We start from the raw sequence: 19,458 nt of genomic DNA, 5'->3' as shown, positions 1-19,458 counted from the left end.
AGGAGCAAGCATCTTTTTAATTTCATGGCTGCAGTCACCATCTGCAGTGATTTTGGAGCCCCCTCCAAAATAAAGTCTGTTACTGTTTCCACTGTTTCCCCATCTATTTCCCACGAAGTGATGGGACCACATGCCATGATCTTAGTTTTCTGAATGTTGAGCTTTAAGCCAACTTTTTCACTCTCCTCTTTCACTTTCATCAAGAGGCTCTTTAGTTCCTCTTTGCTTTGTGCCCTAAGCGTGGTGTCATCTGCATATCTAAGATTATTGATATTTCTCCCAACAACCTTGATTTCAGCCTGTGCTTCATCCAGTCTGGCATTTCACATGATGTACTCTGCATATAAGTTAAATAAGCAAGGCAACAATATACAGCCTTGACGTACTCCTTTCCCAATTTGAAACCAGTCCATTGTTCCATGTCCAGTTCTAACTGCTGCTTCTTGACCTGCATACAGATTTCTCAGGAGGCAGGTCAGGTGGTCTAGTATTCCCATCTCTTTAAGGATTTCCCACAGTTTGCTTTGGTCCACACAAAGGCTTTGGCATAGTCAATGAGCAAAAGTAGATGTTTTTCTGGAATTCTCTTGCATTTTCTGTGATCCAATAGATGTTGGCAATTTGATCTCTGGTTTGTCTGAAATCTAAATCCAGCTTGAACATCTGGAAGTTCTCGGTTGTTGCTTATCCCAAATTTGGATTCTTGAGCCTGCCTTTTACATTCTCCAAAATCCAGCACTTTTTAACCCTGTTTAACCTTACTTTCGAGCCAAGCTGGATTACTTCCAGTGTTCTGAACATGCTGCGTGCATTTTCACCTTTGTGTCCTAGACCTTTCTTTTAGACATATGTAAAGCCTGGCTTGGAGAAGTTTGAGCATTATTTTCTTAGCGTGTGAGATGAGTGCAACTGTGCGGTAGTTTGAACATTCGTTGGCATTGCTTTTCTTTGGGATTGGAATGAAAACTGATCTTTTCCAGTCCTTTGGCCACTGCTGAGTTTTCCAAATTTGCTGGCATATTGAGTGCAGCACTTTCACAGCATCATCTTTTAGGATTTGAAATAGCTCAACCGGAATTCCATCACCTCCACTAGCTTTGCTTGTAGTGATGCTTCCTAAGGCCCACCTGACTTGGCATTCCACTTGACTTCACCTTTCCCTCCTCCAACGGATCTTCCCAACCCAGGGATTGAACCCAGGTCTCCCGCACTGCAGGTGGATTCTTTACCAGCTGAGCCACAAGGGAAGGCCATGCTATAATTAAAGCATGTATTATCATAATATAATGTAATTGTTCACGTACATGGATATCAGTTCCACCAGACTGTGGCAGCTCCTCCAGAGAAAGAGTAAAGCATATCTACTTGTATATTCATCTCCCACAGTAACCAACATAATTCTTGCAAACCATATTATAGCTTCAATCAATGTTCCAAGAAATGAGACAAAGTTGTCCGTTACTGTTTTCTCCTCGCTTCTACTCTCTGCAATTTTTATGACTCAGATCTGCTCTGTAGTCAGTTCATGTCAATCCCTAGAACCTGACTCTAGCTCCTTTGGTTATCCATCATCTTCCAATAGTTAACTGCAAACTCAGTACTTAAAAAGAATATTCCACAAACACAGGACAGGATCAGGTTTTTACTATCTGCAAGCCATTGTGTTAGAAATGATTCGAAAGGCAAAGTTAAAGAAAACATGGGTTTAAAATCTAAGAAAAAGATCTGTACACAAATAACTGTAGTGAGAGGCTATGACAGCTGCCATCTTAACATAAGTACAAGCAAATTCTAGAATAGTCTGGAGAAGGAAAAGCTCATGCCAGCCTCAGGGGTCACAGCTTTATGGAGGAGGCGCCTTTGGAACTAAAATCAGATGAACAGGATTCCAGTTACATATATCTAAAAGAAAGGTCTAGGACACAAAGGTGAAAATGCACGCAGCATGTTCAGAACACTGGAAGTAATCCAGCTTGGCTCAAAAGTAAGGTTAAACAGGTTAAAAGTGCTGGATTTTGGAGAATGTAAAAGGCAGGCTCAAGAACCCAAATTTGGGATAAGCAACAAGGTCCTATTGTTCAGCACAGAAAACCATATGAAACATCCCATCAAAACCATAATGGAAAATAATATTCTATAAGGAATGTGTGTGTGTATATCTACATGTATAACTGAATCACTAGGCTGTACAGTAGGAATTAACACAACACTATAAATCAACCATGTGAAAGTGTTAGTCACTCAGTCGTGTCAGACTCTTTGTGACTCCATGGACTGTAGCCGGCCAGGCTCCTCTGTCCATGGGATTCTCCAGGCAAGGATACTGGAGCGGGTTGCCATTTCCTTCTCCAAGGGATCTTCCCGACCCAGGGATTGAACCTGGGTCTCCCACATTGTAGGCAGATTCTTTACCATCTGAACCATCAACTATACTTCAATTTAAAAAAAAAAAGAATGCAAACCTGATTCCTTGTTTCTTTGTTATCTTCAAGAAAAAAAAAATTAGTTCCTCTATCCCACGCCTTAATACATTCTACATTTTCTGCCTTTGTTCCTTTTAAGTGCATTTATTGGCCAATATTTTCTGATCTCAAACCCTTCCCCCACATCTTTCCCCTTCCACACCTATGTATAGAACATGGCTACTGGGGTCAGAACTTCTACACAATTTCTTGAGGAGTAAACACAGATTTTGTGGCTATTTCTGAAAAATCTCCTCTCTCATTTCATTGTTACTAAGGTCAGAAACAAATCCATAAAAACATTAAGGGTGACATCACTTCAAGAGGAGTTCACAGCCAGGGTAAAAACATCACTTTTCCTGGTAATCCTTCCTTCGTGCCAGTGAACCCATAACTCAGGCAACATGCCATAAAGCTCTCTGACACACCACATACCAGAACCTCCAGGCAATGCTGTGGCTAAAAATGCATGGTGAGAGGGCAAAGGTTAGTTTGACCTCCTGACTCGTCCAACCGTAGTTTCACTTTTCTAATCTCACTGGATTCCCTAGAAGCAAACAGTACCTTCTTTCTTACCTGGTAATCTCCTGCTGTAGCTGTGAGACTGAAGGCACGTAAAACACCACTCCAAAATAGACTGTAGGTTCCAACGCGTGCTTATCCAGCTGCTTCTTTAGAGGTTTTTCCAAATCCACCCACCGGCGCTGATTTTGCTTGTTATAATACCAGAGGCTGAAGTAAGTGATCTGGAAAGAGGGAGAGTCACTGAAGGAGGCAGGAACATACAGGAGAATTTGCCTGCTCTTGTCCATTACATTTTCATACTGTTCATGGGGTGGGGGAGTGGGCAGAGAGTGAGACGGTTAGATGGCATCACCGACTCAATGGACATGGATCCAAGCCAACTCCCGGAGACAGTGGAGGTCAGAGGAGCCTGGTGTGCTGCAGGGCCAAGGGGTCACAAAGAGTTGGACACAACCCAGTGACTGAATAACACCGCACCCATGACCTGGGACCAAGAGACCGCAGTCTCCTATTGCTTCTCTGCTCAGAAAGGGACCACAGCAACACCTAAAGGGGCAGAAAACAACAAGGAGGCGAGCTCTGCCTCTGCAGACACTCATTCCGGAAACAGAGGCGCCGACCTCCTCGGTGGTCCCGTGGTTAAGACTCCACGCTTCCCCGCAGTGGGCATGGGTTCAATCCCTGGTTGAGGAAGTAAGATCCCACATGCCACACAGTCAGGGAAAAAAAAATAGGGGCAAAAGTCAATTACACTTGCACACTATTTCTTGAACCCTGCACAAAAAATGTCTAGATATCAGAATTCAGCAGATACTACACAATTTTACGTAAGTTCAACAACAACAACAAAATACTGAAAAAATAGTTTTCAGTGAGTTCCCTGGTGGTCTAGTGGTTACGATTCAGTGCTTTCACTGTTGTGGCCTGGGTTCGACATCTGGTCAGGGAACTGAGATCCTGCGTTGTACGGCCAAGAAAAAAAAAGTTTAGCTTTTAAATATCAAAATATTAAATGTATCATAATATTTTATAATAAGCATAACTGGGGTTCTTCCTAAATTTTGACCAGTCACTATATTAAAATTTGGCACCTATAAATAAATAATTTCATGTAAATACTGTAAATTCTAGTAGTAAAGATGCAATTGCAATAGCCAAAGCAATCTTGAGAAAGAAAAATGGAGCTGGAGGAATCAGACTCCCTGACTTCATGCTATACTACAAAAGCTACGCTCATCAAAACAGTTTGGTACTGGCCCAAAAGCAGAAATATACCTCAGTGGAACAGCACAGAAAGCCCAGAGATAAACCCAGGCACCTATGGTCAACTAATCTATGACAAAGAGGGCAAGAGTACACAGTGGAGAAAAGACAGCCTCCCCAGTAAGTGATGCTGGGAACACTGAACAGCTACACGTAAAAGAAAGAAATTTAAACACTCTCTAATACCATACATAAAAATAAACTCAAAATGGATTAGACACCTAAATCTAAGGCTGGACACTATTAACTGTTAGTTGAAAACATGGGCAGAACAGTCTCTGCTATAAATAGCAGCAACATCTTTTTTGATTCGCCTCCCAACAAAGACAAATGGCACCTACTGAAACATAAAAGCCTTTGCACAACAAAAGAAACCATAAGCAAAAAGAAAAGACAACCCACAGGATGGGAGAAAATATCTGGAACTACCATATGACCCAGCAAGCCCGTTCCTGGGCGTATATCCAGAGAAAACCAAAATTCAAAATGACACATGTGCCCCAAGCTCACTGCAGCACTGTCCACAAGAGACAAGACATGGGAGAAACCTAATTGCCCACTGACAGGAGCAGATAAAGGCGTGGCACGCACACACCATGGAGTATTACTCGGCCACAAAAAAGACGTCAGGCCGCACGCAGCAACATCAACGGCCAGGAAACCGCCACACTGAGGAACTGTATCAGAGAAAGACAAAATATCATAGGATGCTGCTAACACACGGAGTCTAAAAAAGACAAAAGACAGTAAAATGAACTCGCTTACAAGACAGAGTCACAGACGTAGAAAAACTTACAATTAATGGGGGGAAAGGGGGGAGGGGTAAACTGGGAGATCATATCTATTCTCTACACATAAAAGATAACTAGTAAGGACATACTCCTTAATATTCTCGTGACCTATACGTGAAAAGAATCTACAAAAGAGTGGATATATGTATAACTGATCCACTTTGCTATACACTTGAAACTAACACAACAGTGTAAATCAACAATATGCCAATAAAAATTATTAAAAAATAAAAATAAACTTAAAAAATGCAACTGCAATTTTCCTTTGCCCCCAAAACTTCCTTAATCACAAATTTATAAAGTAACTGTAATGCTACGGAGATAAACAGACACACATACACGAGAAAAAGCTATAGCTAAGGCAGTAACATTACTTAAGTGTCCTGCTCAGAGGCTTAAGAAAAACCCCCTGATACTAGCATCTAAATCTCAGCTGCCGTGTAACAAACTGTTTAAGTAAATCAATCCTAGCCCTGGACTGCTCAACCTGAAAAGGCGCTAATGCATGTAAGGACTGAAATGACAGCCTCCAGCCACTGCTAATATTCACCTCAAAAATCAATTGACAGATCAAGGCAACTGGAAAAATAACTGCTTTGTTCTAGACTCTAGTGTAACACTGCCAAACGGAACTTCCTCTGATGGTTGAGGTGAAGGTATCTGCATTCTCTGGGGATGTGCAATGTGGCTAGTGCAGCTGAGAATCTAATTTCCAATGTCACTTAATTCTAATGGACTGAAATAGCTGCAAACATCTAGTGGCCACTGCATTGGTTCATACAGCTTTAGAGCAACAATAACACAACCAATGATAACATACAGGCTATTTCTTCAACCGTAACCCTCAAAAAATGAGTCTTCAATTTACAGAGGGGGAGAAAAACCCAACATTAAAACATGTCCTCAATATTAACAAAGTTACCTTATAAATTTTTTTCTTTAAACAAAGGAAGACCCATGCCTTTCAAATGAGTCTATTAGGGGCTTCCAAGGTGGCTCAGCAGTAAACAATCCGCCTGCCAACACCGGAGCCACAGTGCGATCCCTGATCCGGGAAGATCCCACATGCCGTGGAGAACTAAGCCCGGGCGCCACAGCTATCGAGCCTGAGCTCCAGAGCCATGGGTTCGATCCCTGATCCGGGAAGATCCCACATGCCGCGGAGCACAGCTACCGAGCCTGAGCTCCAGAGCCTGGGAGCCGCAACTCCTGGGCCCACGAGCTACAACTCCCCAACAGGAGAGGCCCGCAGGCCGCAACCAGAGGGAAGGCCCCCCACCCCACTCACAACTCCAGGAAAGCCCGCAGGGCAGTGAAGACCCAGCACAGCCAAAAATAAACAGGTGTTTTAAAAAGGAGTCTATTAATCATATAAACTCAACGAGAGTCAAAAATGTATGTATCCGTTTTCCCTTTATATCCAAATAGCTAGAGCAGTGCAGGAATTCAGTAAACTTTGCATAAAAGAACGAATATTCTCCTGCTTCTCAGCTGTCACCCAAATTATCACACATGAATGGAATATTCTGAACATTTACTGTGTTGGACCAAGTTCTAAGAACTAGAGCAATATTACAGATTAAATCACCACTATTACCTTATCCAATAGATGTCTGTTGTGTGTGTTAAGCTCTAACACCAGTGTTTCTCCAAATGCTGTCGTTGGACCACCTCTACTGGAATTACCTGGAGCGCAACGAGGCCAACAGAGAGATTAAACTCTCAAGTAATCTTGTACCCACTGAAGTTCGAAAGTCACTGCACATGGCGCCCCGCCCCCCTCAACGTTATGGAGGAGACAGTCATGTGAACAGCCTACCCTTGAAAAGCTGCATGGAAATGAAATTTTTGAAATCCAAACACACTTTTAATACAGCAGAAAAGTTAAGCCCTTCTGCTGTTAATTATTGTCTGAAGTTGTGATTATATTTATGAAATAAAATGTTATGTGTAAGAAAAGAATAGTATCACATTTTTGGAAAACAGGTACTATTCCTATTCCTTCTTTCATCTGAACTGCAACTTACAGAAAACAAAAATCTAGTAACAGGAGGAAGCTGCTGCTAAAGTCCAAAGTTCCTGGGTTTAATTTCTAACACTTGCTTGCTGTGAAGTGGAAAAGTCAATTAGTCCAATTCAGTTTTCTCAACTGTATTAAGGCAATAATACCTCCCTCATAACTCTACCATGAGATCTAAATGCCAAACATATATGACTGCATTTTGCCACTAGAAAACCACTATGTTTTAAAAAGATCAGTTTCACCCACTCTGCCAAACATCAACAAAACCAACTGAAGATCTTGGCCCCCCCCCCCAAAAAAAAAGAAGCCTTCCCAATCACATCTATTTGGTGACTGCCTCACAGTGCACTTCTGTTCATCGTACAGTTTGCATTCTAGTTTAGACTTGGATGGCATGTACCATGTCTGGTCTATTACACATACCATTGCGACGCACTAAGTTCTACAAATAATCATTTTTTGCCATAAACCCAGAGGCCTGGGCATTGTTTAGGATCTAAAACTGTTTTGGTCATAAAAATTAAAAGGTCTTTAAAATACTCTGTAAACATTACTTTTCCCTTTAAATCTAGTTGGACTTGAATCCTCTGAACACAAAAATTTACACAGAAGTATAAAACTATACATCTATTCTATAATTTATGAACAGACATTATACAAAAAATATGAACAATCTGTTAGCATCCTTAAAAAGCACACTGTAGAAGAAATACACTTTTCATACGTGCTAAGCTTACCTACTTTAGCACTGCATTGATGACTTACGTCACATACATGGATAGAAAACTGAAAAGAAATGCGTTTGTGAAACTGCATCGTTAGTTTTTTTTACAATGATATACCTTATAAAGAAGTAGTAAGAACCTTGTGCAAACAGCTGGATATAGACTTAGTAAATTATTAGTTGATTAGCTATCTTAGACACAGGAGAGTCCAAGACATTGGAACATTAACTCCTTTTATAGTGTAGTAAAGTATTTGCCTTGGTACTCATCCCTGTTTTCAAGTGCTATCTTAAGTAGTAGTCAAGGCTAGCCAAAATAAAATTTGCATCATGTAAAATATTTCCAAGGCAGTATTATATTTCTAAAGTTGCTACTAGAAATGTTCATATACATATGGGTAACTAAAACCCCATAACATTATAATCCTTATATTCAATGCTTTCTTAGAATTTCTACACATAAAGAATGAAATAACAACATGTGATTCCAGAGATTTTACAGTATAGTTTGATTCTAAGATGAGTAGGTAGAATTTGAGCAATAAAATGCTCTGATTAAATCTTCATCAGGCATAGAATTTTCTGTATAAGTCCATTGGGAGGATTCAGAGACAAGTACAGAATATTTCCTTCCTTACTCTACAGGCCAGCATTATCCTGATACCAAAGTCAGACAATAGTCACCACCTGAAAAGAAAACTATGGACCAATATCCCATAGAATTATAGATGCAAAAATCCTCAACAAAATACTAGAAAACTGAACCCAAAAGCATACTATAAAGATTATACACCATGACCAAGCAGGACTCAACCCAGGAGGGCAAGAGTGGTTCAACATACAGAAAACAATCCACGCGATATATCAATATTACGTATGTGAGGGGAGGAAAAAAAAAAAAAAGTCCTCTCAATCGACACAGAAAAAGCAACTGGCATAGAAAAAGCAATTGGCAAAACCCAACACCTCATTATAAAAAATTAAAAAACTAGAAAAGCAAGAGAACTCTCCAAAAGCATTTATGAAAAACCCACAGTTACCATCATATTGAATGGTAAAACAAGACCAGTTATGCCCATGTTCACCACTGCTAGTCAACACTGTAATTGGACCTCCTAGCCAAAGCAATTAAGTAAGAAAATGAAAGGCATCCAAACTGGAAAGGAGGAAGTGAAAGTATGTCCATCCACAGATGACATGATCTTATGTATTTTTTTAAAATCTCCAAGATGTCTCTACCAAAAATATCAAACAGAAAATAAGCGAACAAACAAAAATACGGAAGTCAATAAAGTCAGCAAAGTTGCAGGGTTCAAGATCAACATGCAAAAACCAGTGTGGATTCCACGTGCCCACAAAGGAAAATTCAAAAAGGAACTTAAGCAAACAGTCCCATTTATAATAGCATCCAAACAAATGAAATACTAAGAAATAAGTTTAAACAAGGAAGCGAGAAGACGTGCGTACTGAACAATACAAAACATTGCTGAAAGAAATTAAATGGAAATACATCGTGTGTTCACTGGCTGGAACACTTAATATCATTAAGACAGTAAGACTAGCCAAAGTGATTCAAAGGCAACCCCTATCAAACTTTCAAGAGCCTTTTTCACAGCGATGGAAAAGCCAATCCTCAAATTCATGTGAAATTTAAGTGGCCCTGAACAGGCAAAACAATATCAAAAAAGAACAAAGTTGGGAGACTCACATTTTTTCATTTTAAAACTTACTACTAAAGCTACCATAATCATACAGTGAGCTACCAGTATAAGGAGAGACGTTTAGACCAATGGTATAGAATTAAGTCCAGAGATAAACTCGTGCACTTATGGTAAACTGATTCTCAGTAACAGTGCCAAGACTATTTAGAGGAGAAAAACAGTCTCTCCAACAAATGGTCCTGGGAGAACTGAAGATCCTTAAGAATGAGGTTAGAACCTGACCTCACACCAAATACAAAAACTAACTCAAACTGCATCAGTGACCTGAATGTTAAGAACTAAACCACAGAGGTTCCCTGGTGGTCCAGTGGTTAAGACTCTACACTTTCAACACAGGGGGCACTGGTTCAATCCCTGGTCAGGGAACTAAGGTCCCACATACCTCATGGCACAGCCAAAAAATAAAACATAAAAAAAAACACTAAACCATAAAACTCCCTAGAAGAAAACATAGGAGTAATGAATTTGGAAATAAGATTCTTAGACATGATACCAAAAGTATGAGTAACAAAGCAAAAAAAAGATGCATTTGACTTCATCAAAATTTAAAACTACATGCATCAAAGAATCAAAATCAAGAAAGCAAAAAAGACAACCTATAGAATGGGAGACAATTTATCTGCAAATCATGTATTTTCTAAGGGTCTAGAATCTAGAATACATAAAGAATTCACACAACAGTGAAAAGACAAACAATCCAATTTTTTTTAAAGGCAAAGGACTTGAATAAATATTTCTCCAAAGAACATATACAAACAGCCAAGAAACACATGAAAAAAAAGCTCAATCACCATTAGTTAAATCCAACTCAGAACCACAATGAGATACCACTCCACACCCATTAGGATGGCTATAACTTAAAACAGAAAATAAGTGATGGGGAGGAAGTGGAGAAATGAAAACCCTTGCACACTGCTGGTGAGAATGTAAGATGCTTCAGCTGCCACGGAAAACAGTTTGGCAGTTCCTCAAAGACTTAAACACATAATTACCATATGACACAGCAGTTCCACTCCTATTTATTTTCCTGCAAGAACTAAAAATAGGTACTCAAACAAGTATTTAATACATGTATACACACGTCTATAGCAGAAGTATTGGCAATAGCCGAAAAGGTGGAAACAACTCAAATGTCTACTGGTAGAGGAAAGGAAAAATTACGGAATTATACATATAATGGAAGATTATTCAGTCATTTTTATAAAAGACATACGTGCTACAACATGGATAGGCCTCAAAAACATTATAGTAAGTGAAAGGAGGAGAAGGGGACAACAGAGGATGAGATGGTTGCATGGCAGCACCAACTCGATGGACATGAGTTTGAGTAAACTCCAGGAGCTGGTGATAGACAGGGAGCATGGCGTGCTGCGGTCCACGGGGTCAAAAAGAGTCGGACACGACTGAGCGATAGAAATGAAAGACAGACACGAAAGGCCACATATTGTGTGATTCCATTTAAAGGAGATATCCATAAAGACAGAAAGTAGAGGTGGAAGTAGGGAAGAACGGGGAGAAACTGCTTACTAGGGAGGGGATGCCCATTTCGAGTAATAAAAGTGTTCTGGAACTAGACAGAGGTAGGACTGTGAATGGAATAAACGCCATCGAACCGTTCACTTTGAAATGGTTAGCTTTCCGTTGTGTAAGTTTCATCTCAAAAAAAGTTATTTTTGAAGAATCAGAACCACTCATACTTAAAATCAAAATACAGAATTTTTAAACTTTATTTCCAGGGGAGTTCCCTGGCTGTCCAGTGGTTAAGACATCACACTTCCATTGCAATGTGTCCAGGTTCAATCCCTGGTCAGGGAACTAAATTTCACAAACTGTGTGGTGCAAAGGTGGGGGGGAAATGATTTTTAAATGTTTACATACATCAAATTCAGTTTATCTGACAAAGTCTAGGGGGAAAAAATGAACCAGAAATAGATGAACCTAGCTATGAGTTAATTGTATTTCTATTTTCTAACATCTGTACTTAGGTAAAGATTTTGGTACAGTTTGACAAGTTCCTGACAAATGCAATTATCTGAACAGAAATGAAAAACACTGAATAGGCAAAAATGTGACTGAATAATGAAAGACTTGTCAAACTGGAAGTAATACAGTATATACCCTTGACAAAGAAGAAAAATATCTCCTTTCTCTTCTATGGAATTTATGAAACTTTATTTTACACATACTTGTAATGAGTTTAGTAACTTGGTTACCCAATTAAAAGCAGATTAAAAGCAGACAAATGAAAGGGAAAAGACTTAAACAGCATGTTGGCAGGAGCAGGAAGTGATAGGTAACACTCTTTTACCAACAGAGAACACATACAAACAAGTCCTTTCGAAGTACATTATAAAGAACTACAAAGAAAGTAGTCTGGAGTTATTTCTCAAAGGAACAAATTCACTCTAAACATTAATTAGTCATGTATTTAATAACAACCACTGTTGATAATAATTAGTCAGTGTCCTTTTGTTTAAGATGGGTAGGGAAGTTCACAAACCTTTCTAAAGACTGGCACTGGTCTTTGGACCAAAGAGTTCTCCTTGATTATAGGCAAAGTTAGTTATTTCATTTCCCAAATATACATAGAAAATTAATATATTTTATTACAGCTTTCAGTACTTGAGCCAACTGTGGCTTCATTTCTTTACTTGAAAGTTCAGCCGCACTTCCCACAGCCATTTCTGCTGTCTGAGGGAACTGCTGGTATGCCCACCTCCTCCAGGGGCCACGCTTGTGACCCCCACAGCTGCCACTAGCAGGGGCGGTGCCAAGAGCACAGACCCACAGTCCAAAGGCTTGGTTCTGAATCCTGGCCCCCCACTCATCCGCTCCTGAGCAAGTCCCTTCCTCACTGAGTCTCAGCTTAACCTCAGGGAAAATAACACAACATACCCTGCCTTTCTCAGGAAGTTGTACAGAAGTATTTTCTAAGTCATAACTGGGCTGGAAAAACTTGGGTGTTGTTTTGTTGTTGAGTAGCTAAGTCGTGTCTGATTCTTTCGAGATCCCATGAACTGTAGCCCACCAGGCCCCTGTGTCCATGGGATTTCCCAGGCAAGAATACTGGAGTGAGTTGCCATCTCCTTCTCCAGAGTATCTTCCTGAATCGCAGTCTCCTCTAGGGATCAAACCCATGTCTCCTGCATTGCAAGCGGATTCTTCACCACTGAGCCACCAGGAAAAGGCCAAATATAAACTTAGCAGGTAGGATCTCTTTAGGTGTGTCTGAGAGCAAAACACAAAACCCGAGTCAAGAATGCTTCTTCCCTGAAAACAAAACTGCTCAAATAATATTCAAACTAATGCATTCCATTATAATGTTACCAGGACTTTTTTTTTTTTTTTAAGTTCAAAACTTTGCTTACAGCAAGCTCCCTGTAGGCCTTAAATTTCAACCAGTCATTACTTGGTCTAGGTATTTCTTAGAATCATATGTCTTCTCTTTCTTGAGTCCAAATGTTTGGGTTATGCATGTCCTGTATTGTTTATGGGCTTAGTCTAATTGTAATAATTTCCCTATAAACCAGCCTTTACTAATTGGCTTTTGGTTCACACCTCCCACCACTCCTTATCTAATTAACCACCCAGTACCTTTCCCAGTAAGAAACTGTACCTCCACTTGGCTGCTTTTTCTCCACAGCTCTGTCTCTCCCACTGTGACCAAAGCAAGCTGACCTGACCTGTGGGAAACTGATTCCAATAGAAACATCTGAACTTCCAGGATCCTCTGGATCAGCTCTCAATTATTGGGACTTCCTTGGTAGTCCAGTGGCTCAGACTCCACAGTCCAATTCACAGGGCCCGGGTTCAGTGATGCTCAGGAACTAGATCCCACATGCCACAACCAAGAGTTTGAACGTCGCCACTAAAAAAGATTTCGCGTGAAGCGACAAAGATGGAAGACCCAGTGCAGTCAAGTCACCTTTCTTAAAATTCTCAATTATCTGAACAACTTTTGTGAACCTTCTTCATTGCCTATGCATATATGCACCCTCTCCTACTTTGTTCCGAACAAACGTTATCAGTAGTTTTCATAAAGTTATTCAATGATTTCTTCAGGGCTATCTAAATGTTTCATAGCAATTCCCTAAAAGTGTACAGATAACCGTGCCTGTTATGTGAGCTACAGTAAAAACAAGCTACACAGTTACAAAACCTGGCTTCTTTCCAGACATGACGTGGTTGACTTACTTTCAACGAACTAACATTTACTCTGAGAACAAGGTGATTTTGATAACCCAGCTTTCTGCTACCAGATGAAAAGGTAGTTTACAAACCTTAGAGCTTGCATAAAAGGTGCAGGGCCCCCAAATCGCAGTCGTTTAAAGAGATACCAGCTATTATAAGCAGGCCCAAATCCAGTCAGAATGTAAACCCCTTCCAAATCCAAGTCACTTCTTGTCTAATTATTTTAAGAGTCTCTTAGTCGTACTATTTTTAAAGCAGAGGGGCATACAAATTAGCCAGAGGGTTTTTTAAGCCACTGATGCACTGAGTTTGATAAAAGTTAATCCCATATAAAATTGCAACTATAATTTTATCCTGATGCTTTTCTTAGACTAGGCAGGAGTCAGAAGGCTTTTCATCAGGAGAAAGATGAGAAGAGATAGCACTAGATAAAGCCTGTGCCTAGCAGAGATCATGTAACCAGGGCAGTTAATGAGTATTAACCTAATTCAAGGCTAGAGACTTAGCTCTACACCACGTGAGCCATAGGTAATGAAGCATAGCACGTCTTCCTTTTGACACATAGTGTGGTGGTCACAGCGCCTCAAAGCAGACAGCACTCTTTTCTGTTCTGTTTAATTTCAATCCAGTTTCTCCTGTCATTGGTCAGGTAATATATTATCCATTTCACAGTCAAGGTTATAATATATGACATCACTGTACTCTACACATGTGAGGACTCAAGAAGGTAACAATCCAAAGTACACCTTAATCCTGAAATTATACTGAAACGTATTCAACCGAAGCCCAAGTGACTGAAGTCCTCAAATGATCAGTGCTGGAGCATTTAATTTCCAGGAAAAGAAGAAAATGGTAAACCACTTTCTTGAAAGAAAGTCCAGGGCATGAACTGTCTACATACTATCTATATAGAGGACGGCTCTTATCTTTTTCCGTTTACCATCCTGGATAAAAAGATGCTATGAAGGAATAATGATCCTGAAACGCAGTAAGATCACTCTTCAAAAAATATACTGTACTTTCTAAGAGAAACGGACCAATGTCTTAGGAAGATTCACCTACTCCTTCAGTGAAGACTGACTATCTCCTGTGTGTCAGACACTGTCCCGGGTGGAAGGCAGGTACAGCAGTGGACAGAGCAACACGATTTCTACCCTCTCGTAACTTGCACGATAGCAGGAGGAGAAAGACAAGCAAGACTACCTGGAAAGTTAGACGGTGACGAGTGCAGCAAAGAAAGATATCCAATTATAAACTAAAATGTCAAACATTTTTAAAGAGTAAGCTAGAATTAAACGGGAAATTTCGGTTCATATAACAATTCACCATGCAAAAGTGAGAGAAATAACTGAGATGTTACTGCGCACACTTTCAACATCCAAGGCTGAGGTTCTCTATGTGTACTACCACATACAAGGGCACTTTGTTTCAGGCCCACGCAACTGAGGGTAAGACAGAATCTACCATTCTTCAATCACTTTAGTTAACTAGTTTGTTCTATTGCGGAATCCTTACTTATATCCCATTCTAAGAAATGAATTCACTTTAGTTCAGTCATTCAGTCGTGTCCAACTCTTTGGGACCCTGTGGACTGCAGCATGCCAGGCCTGCCTGTCCATCACCAATTCCCGGAGCTTACTCAAACTCATGTCCATTGAGTCACTGATGCCATCCAACCATCTCATCCTCTGTCGTCCCCTTCTCCTCCTGCCCCCAATCCCTCCCAGCATCAGGGTCTTTGCAAATGAATCAGCTCTTCGCATCAGGTGGCCAAAGTACTGGAGTTTCAGCTTCAACATCAGTCCTTCCAATAAATATTCAGGACTGATCTCCTTTAGGATGGACTGGTTGGATCTCCTTGCAGTCCAAGGGACTCTCAAGAGTCTTCTCCAACACCACAGTTCAAAAGCACCCATTCTTCGGAGCTCAGCTTTCTTTACAGTCCAACTCTCACATCCATACACAACCACTGGAAAAACCATAGCCTTGACTAGACGGACCTTAGCTGGCAAAGTAATGTCTCTGCTTTTGAATATGCTGTCTAGGTTGGTCATAGTTTTTCTTCCAAGGAGTAAGCACCTTTTAATTTCATGAGTGCAATCACCATCTGCAGTGATTTTGGAGCCCCCAAAAATAAAGCCTATCACTGTTTCCATTGTTTCTCCATCTATTTGCCATGAAGCGATGTGACAAGATGCCATGATCTTAGTTTTTTGAATGCTGAGTTTTAAGCCAGCTTTTTCACTCTCCTCTTTCACTTTCATCAAGAGGCTCTTCAGTACCTCTTCGCTTTCTGCCATAAGAGTGGTGTCATCTGAATATCTGGGGTTATTGGTATTTCTCCCGGCAATCTTGATTCCAGCTTGCACTTCATCCAGCCCAGCATTTCACATGATGTACTCTGCATAGAAGTTAAATAAGCAGGGTGACAATATACAGCCTTGACATACTCCTTTCCCGATTTGGAACCAGTCCATTATTCCATGTCCAGTTCTAACTGTTGCTTCTTGACCGGCACACAGATCTCTCAGGAGGCAGGTAAGGTGGTCTAGTATTCCCATCTCTTTCAGAATGTCCCAGTTTGTTGCGATTCACACAAAGGCTGTGGCATGGTCAATAAAGCAGATGTTCTTCTGTAACTCTCTTGCTTTTTCCATGATCCAGTGGACGTTGGTAATTTGATCTCTGGTTCCTCTGCCTTTTCTAAATCCAGCCTGAACATCTGGGAGTTCTCGGTTCACATGCTGTTGAAGCCTCGCTTGGAGAATTTTCAGCATTACTTTGCTTGCGTGTGAGATGAGTGCAACTGTGCAGCAGTTTGAACATTTTCTTTGTTCAAATCTCCGAAATTTGGGCCTTTTGGGGCTTGCTTATTAGCTTAATTCACAAATGCCTGTGTTTTAGGGCAACGGATAAATGGTAGCTGTTCTCTTCTTATTGACAGTGAAAAAGATAACCTCAGTCTAATTTGGCCATATTACAGTCTTTATATTTCAATTAAGCCACAGGAAAAGTTTTTTTCACATTTTCTTGAAGTATTAGTTACTCCTTCTCTCTCGTCTCACCACGAGCCATACTTTCAGTTGTAACCACGTAACGTAAGCAAGACAAGAAGGGCTGAAACGGGCTTATTTAGGAACAGCTGCTTACTCCCTGACATTCACTCCTGTCAGGCTATATCCTAGCTGTTTCACTTAGAGAACAAACGTATGGCTACTGGAGCGAGGGCAGAAGCAGGGGGTGGGGACAGTCAGGGAGTTTGGGATGGTCACGGACACACTATTTTAAATGCAGCAGTGTGTGCAGGCTGTATTTACAGGGCCTGCTGGGTGGCACAGGGAACTCTGCCCAACGTCATGTAGCAGCCTGGATGGGAGGGAGTCTGTGGGAGAATGATACAAGTTTATGTATGCTGAATCCCTTCGCCAGTCACCTGAAACTATCACAAGCTGCTTGTTAACTGGCTATACCCTAATACAAAACAAAAAGTTTTTTTAGAAGTTACAGCTGTTCCATGTTATACTGAAAGGGTTATGGGGACTTCCCTGGTAGTCGAGTGGTTAGAACTCGGGGCTCCCACTGCAGGCGGCATGCATTCAGTCCCTGATCAGGGAACTAAGATCCCACATCCCAGGCGATCATGGCCAAAAGACAAAGAAATGCTGATGGTGCGGGGGAAGGCCACAGAGAGAGAAAGGGAATGAGAATGGGGAGTTTAAAACTATCCATGAATACGGTCACGGTTAACATCTATTGTCTAGAAGAACGTTACCCCACGTATTTTCCATTGCCTTAAAAAAAAATACAACCGCTCCACTGCCATTAAACTAGTATTACCACGAAAGAGCTGAAGATTTTTAAAAAATCAGGGAAATTACTTTCCTGGTTAAAATCCTAATTATGCACGTGAAGAATATCAGACTTCTGTTACAACAAGCTATGTTTGCTTCTTCATTAATCGAGGGAGTTTGAAAACCACGGTTTCATCATACAAGAACTAATCTTTTCCCTTGCATATTTATTAGGTGTTTTTCTACTTTTAACAAATACTTCTTCCATATACACAAACACTCCAAGAAAAGAATAAAAGTGTATCCCTTTCTAATGTAAAAAAGCTATTTCCCCTTTTTTATCAAGAATATAAAGTTCCATGTAATAAAGGCCACACTCAAGGGTCTAATGGCTTTCCTTTTAATCGAAGCTGTTCATTGAGGATCAAGGAATGGGGTAGGGGATGGGGAGTACTTAACTCAGAAACACACACTCAATATTTTTTAATTGTTTAAGTACCATAATGCCAGTTATATTTTATTCCAAGAAGTGCTACTTAAAAATACATACAAGGGATTTCCCTGGTGGTCCAGTGGCTAAGAATCAGAGCTCCTAATGCAGGGGGCCCAGGTTCAACCCCTGATCAAGGATCACAGCATGCCACAACTAAGACCTGGTACAGTCAAATAGATAAATATAAATACATAGATTTCTTTTTAATATATACCATATTTTCATTTCACTCAGAAGCAGAAGAGAATGAACGAGCCACTAGTATGTATGTGCTACTAAGGATAACAGGAACTGTTCTCTATTCCTATATCCAACTACCGTATATTCAGGGAATATAATGGCTAAAATAAGGGAATATAATGATAAAAGTCTCAATTAACAACAACAAAAAAAAACAAACAGGGACTTCCCTGGCAGTCCAGTGGTTAGGATTCTGCTCTTCCAGTGCAGGGGACTCAGGTTTGATCCCAGATCAGGGAACTAAGGCCCCACACGCCGCATGATGTGGCTAAAAACCAAAGTTTAAACGATAGAAACATGACCTGCAGAAGAAGTAAAGATGGACTAACAATGTGCGTGGCACTGTCCCCACGCCCGTAATTCACAGATGGTAGAATGGTTACACTTGGCTGGTGGGAGGAACTGCTGTAGCAGACTGAAAGACACCTGTGTACAGAGCAGCTGAATCTCAGTGACCCGGCTTCAACAATAAAGGCAGCAAGAACCTCAGCAGGCTCCCTGGCTCCACCACTGTTTCTTGCCTGGAGGCAGACTCTGACTCTAGAAGCCCCCAAGTCCGGCCAACAGCACTGCGGCCAGATCTTGCTTTGGAAAACCTCTCAGCGGCAGCTCTCCTGGGCTGTATTTCAGCAGACTGCAGCTTCCAACTCTGCCAGGGAACAAGCTCGCAAGAGGCTTCCTATCAAGCGGCTCTGCGCTCAGCATTTCAGACGTTCCAAACCACGCCTCGAGGCCTGATAGTGATTCACGCTCCTTCTCAGGCTTTATCTTTCCTTGCCTGATGCAACTTCAACATCATATTTTAAGCAAAATAGACTGTAGTAATTAAAATAAAAGATAAAAAATTTCAAAAGTACTTAAAACAATCTCCATCAGATTTGGGAGGCTGCAACTCTTACAAATGGCCCTTAAGGGCATGAGCTCGGTGCAGGCCACCTGTCACTGGCCCCAGGTTAACTACAGAGGGGAAAGGTGCTGATCAGGGAGCCGGAAGCACTAGTCCTGTCGTGGTTTCTTAACCGTGAGCAAGTTTACTCGACACCTTTTGGCCTCAGTTCACCCCACCTACAAAATGGGCATGAGACTGCCTCTCTCATAGGGCTGGTAGGGATCGAAATAAACAGAAACATTTAAAGGGCTTAGAACACGCAAGAGTAAGTCCTCAAGTAACATTAGCTCTGGTTATCAGAGTTTAAGTCCCCTGAAATAGTATAAAATTTCTCATTACATCTTC

General features: G+C 40.8%; 1 protein-coding gene across 2 annotated transcripts in view; it reads right to left on the bottom strand.

The window, feature by feature from the left end:
• Positions 1–19,458, bottom strand: part of PTPN21 (protein tyrosine phosphatase, non-receptor type 21) — a 74,462-nt gene that overhangs the window by 38,254 nt on the left and 16,750 nt on the right. For both annotated transcript variants that reach the window (XM_018053881.1, XM_018053882.1), the window contains exon 3: positions 3,039–3,208. In XM_018053881.1, coding sequence (XP_017909370.1) covers positions 3,039–3,208 — 170 coding nt within the window. The remainder of the gene's footprint in view (positions 1–3,038; positions 3,209–19,458) is intronic.

Source organism: Capra hircus, chromosome 10 (genome assembly GCF_001704415.2).
Source record: "Capra hircus breed San Clemente chromosome 10, ASM170441v1, whole genome shotgun sequence".
NCBI classification, from domain to species: domain Eukaryota; kingdom Metazoa; phylum Chordata; class Mammalia; order Artiodactyla; family Bovidae; genus Capra; species Capra hircus.
This window is presented reverse-complemented; position numbering and strand designations above follow the sequence as displayed.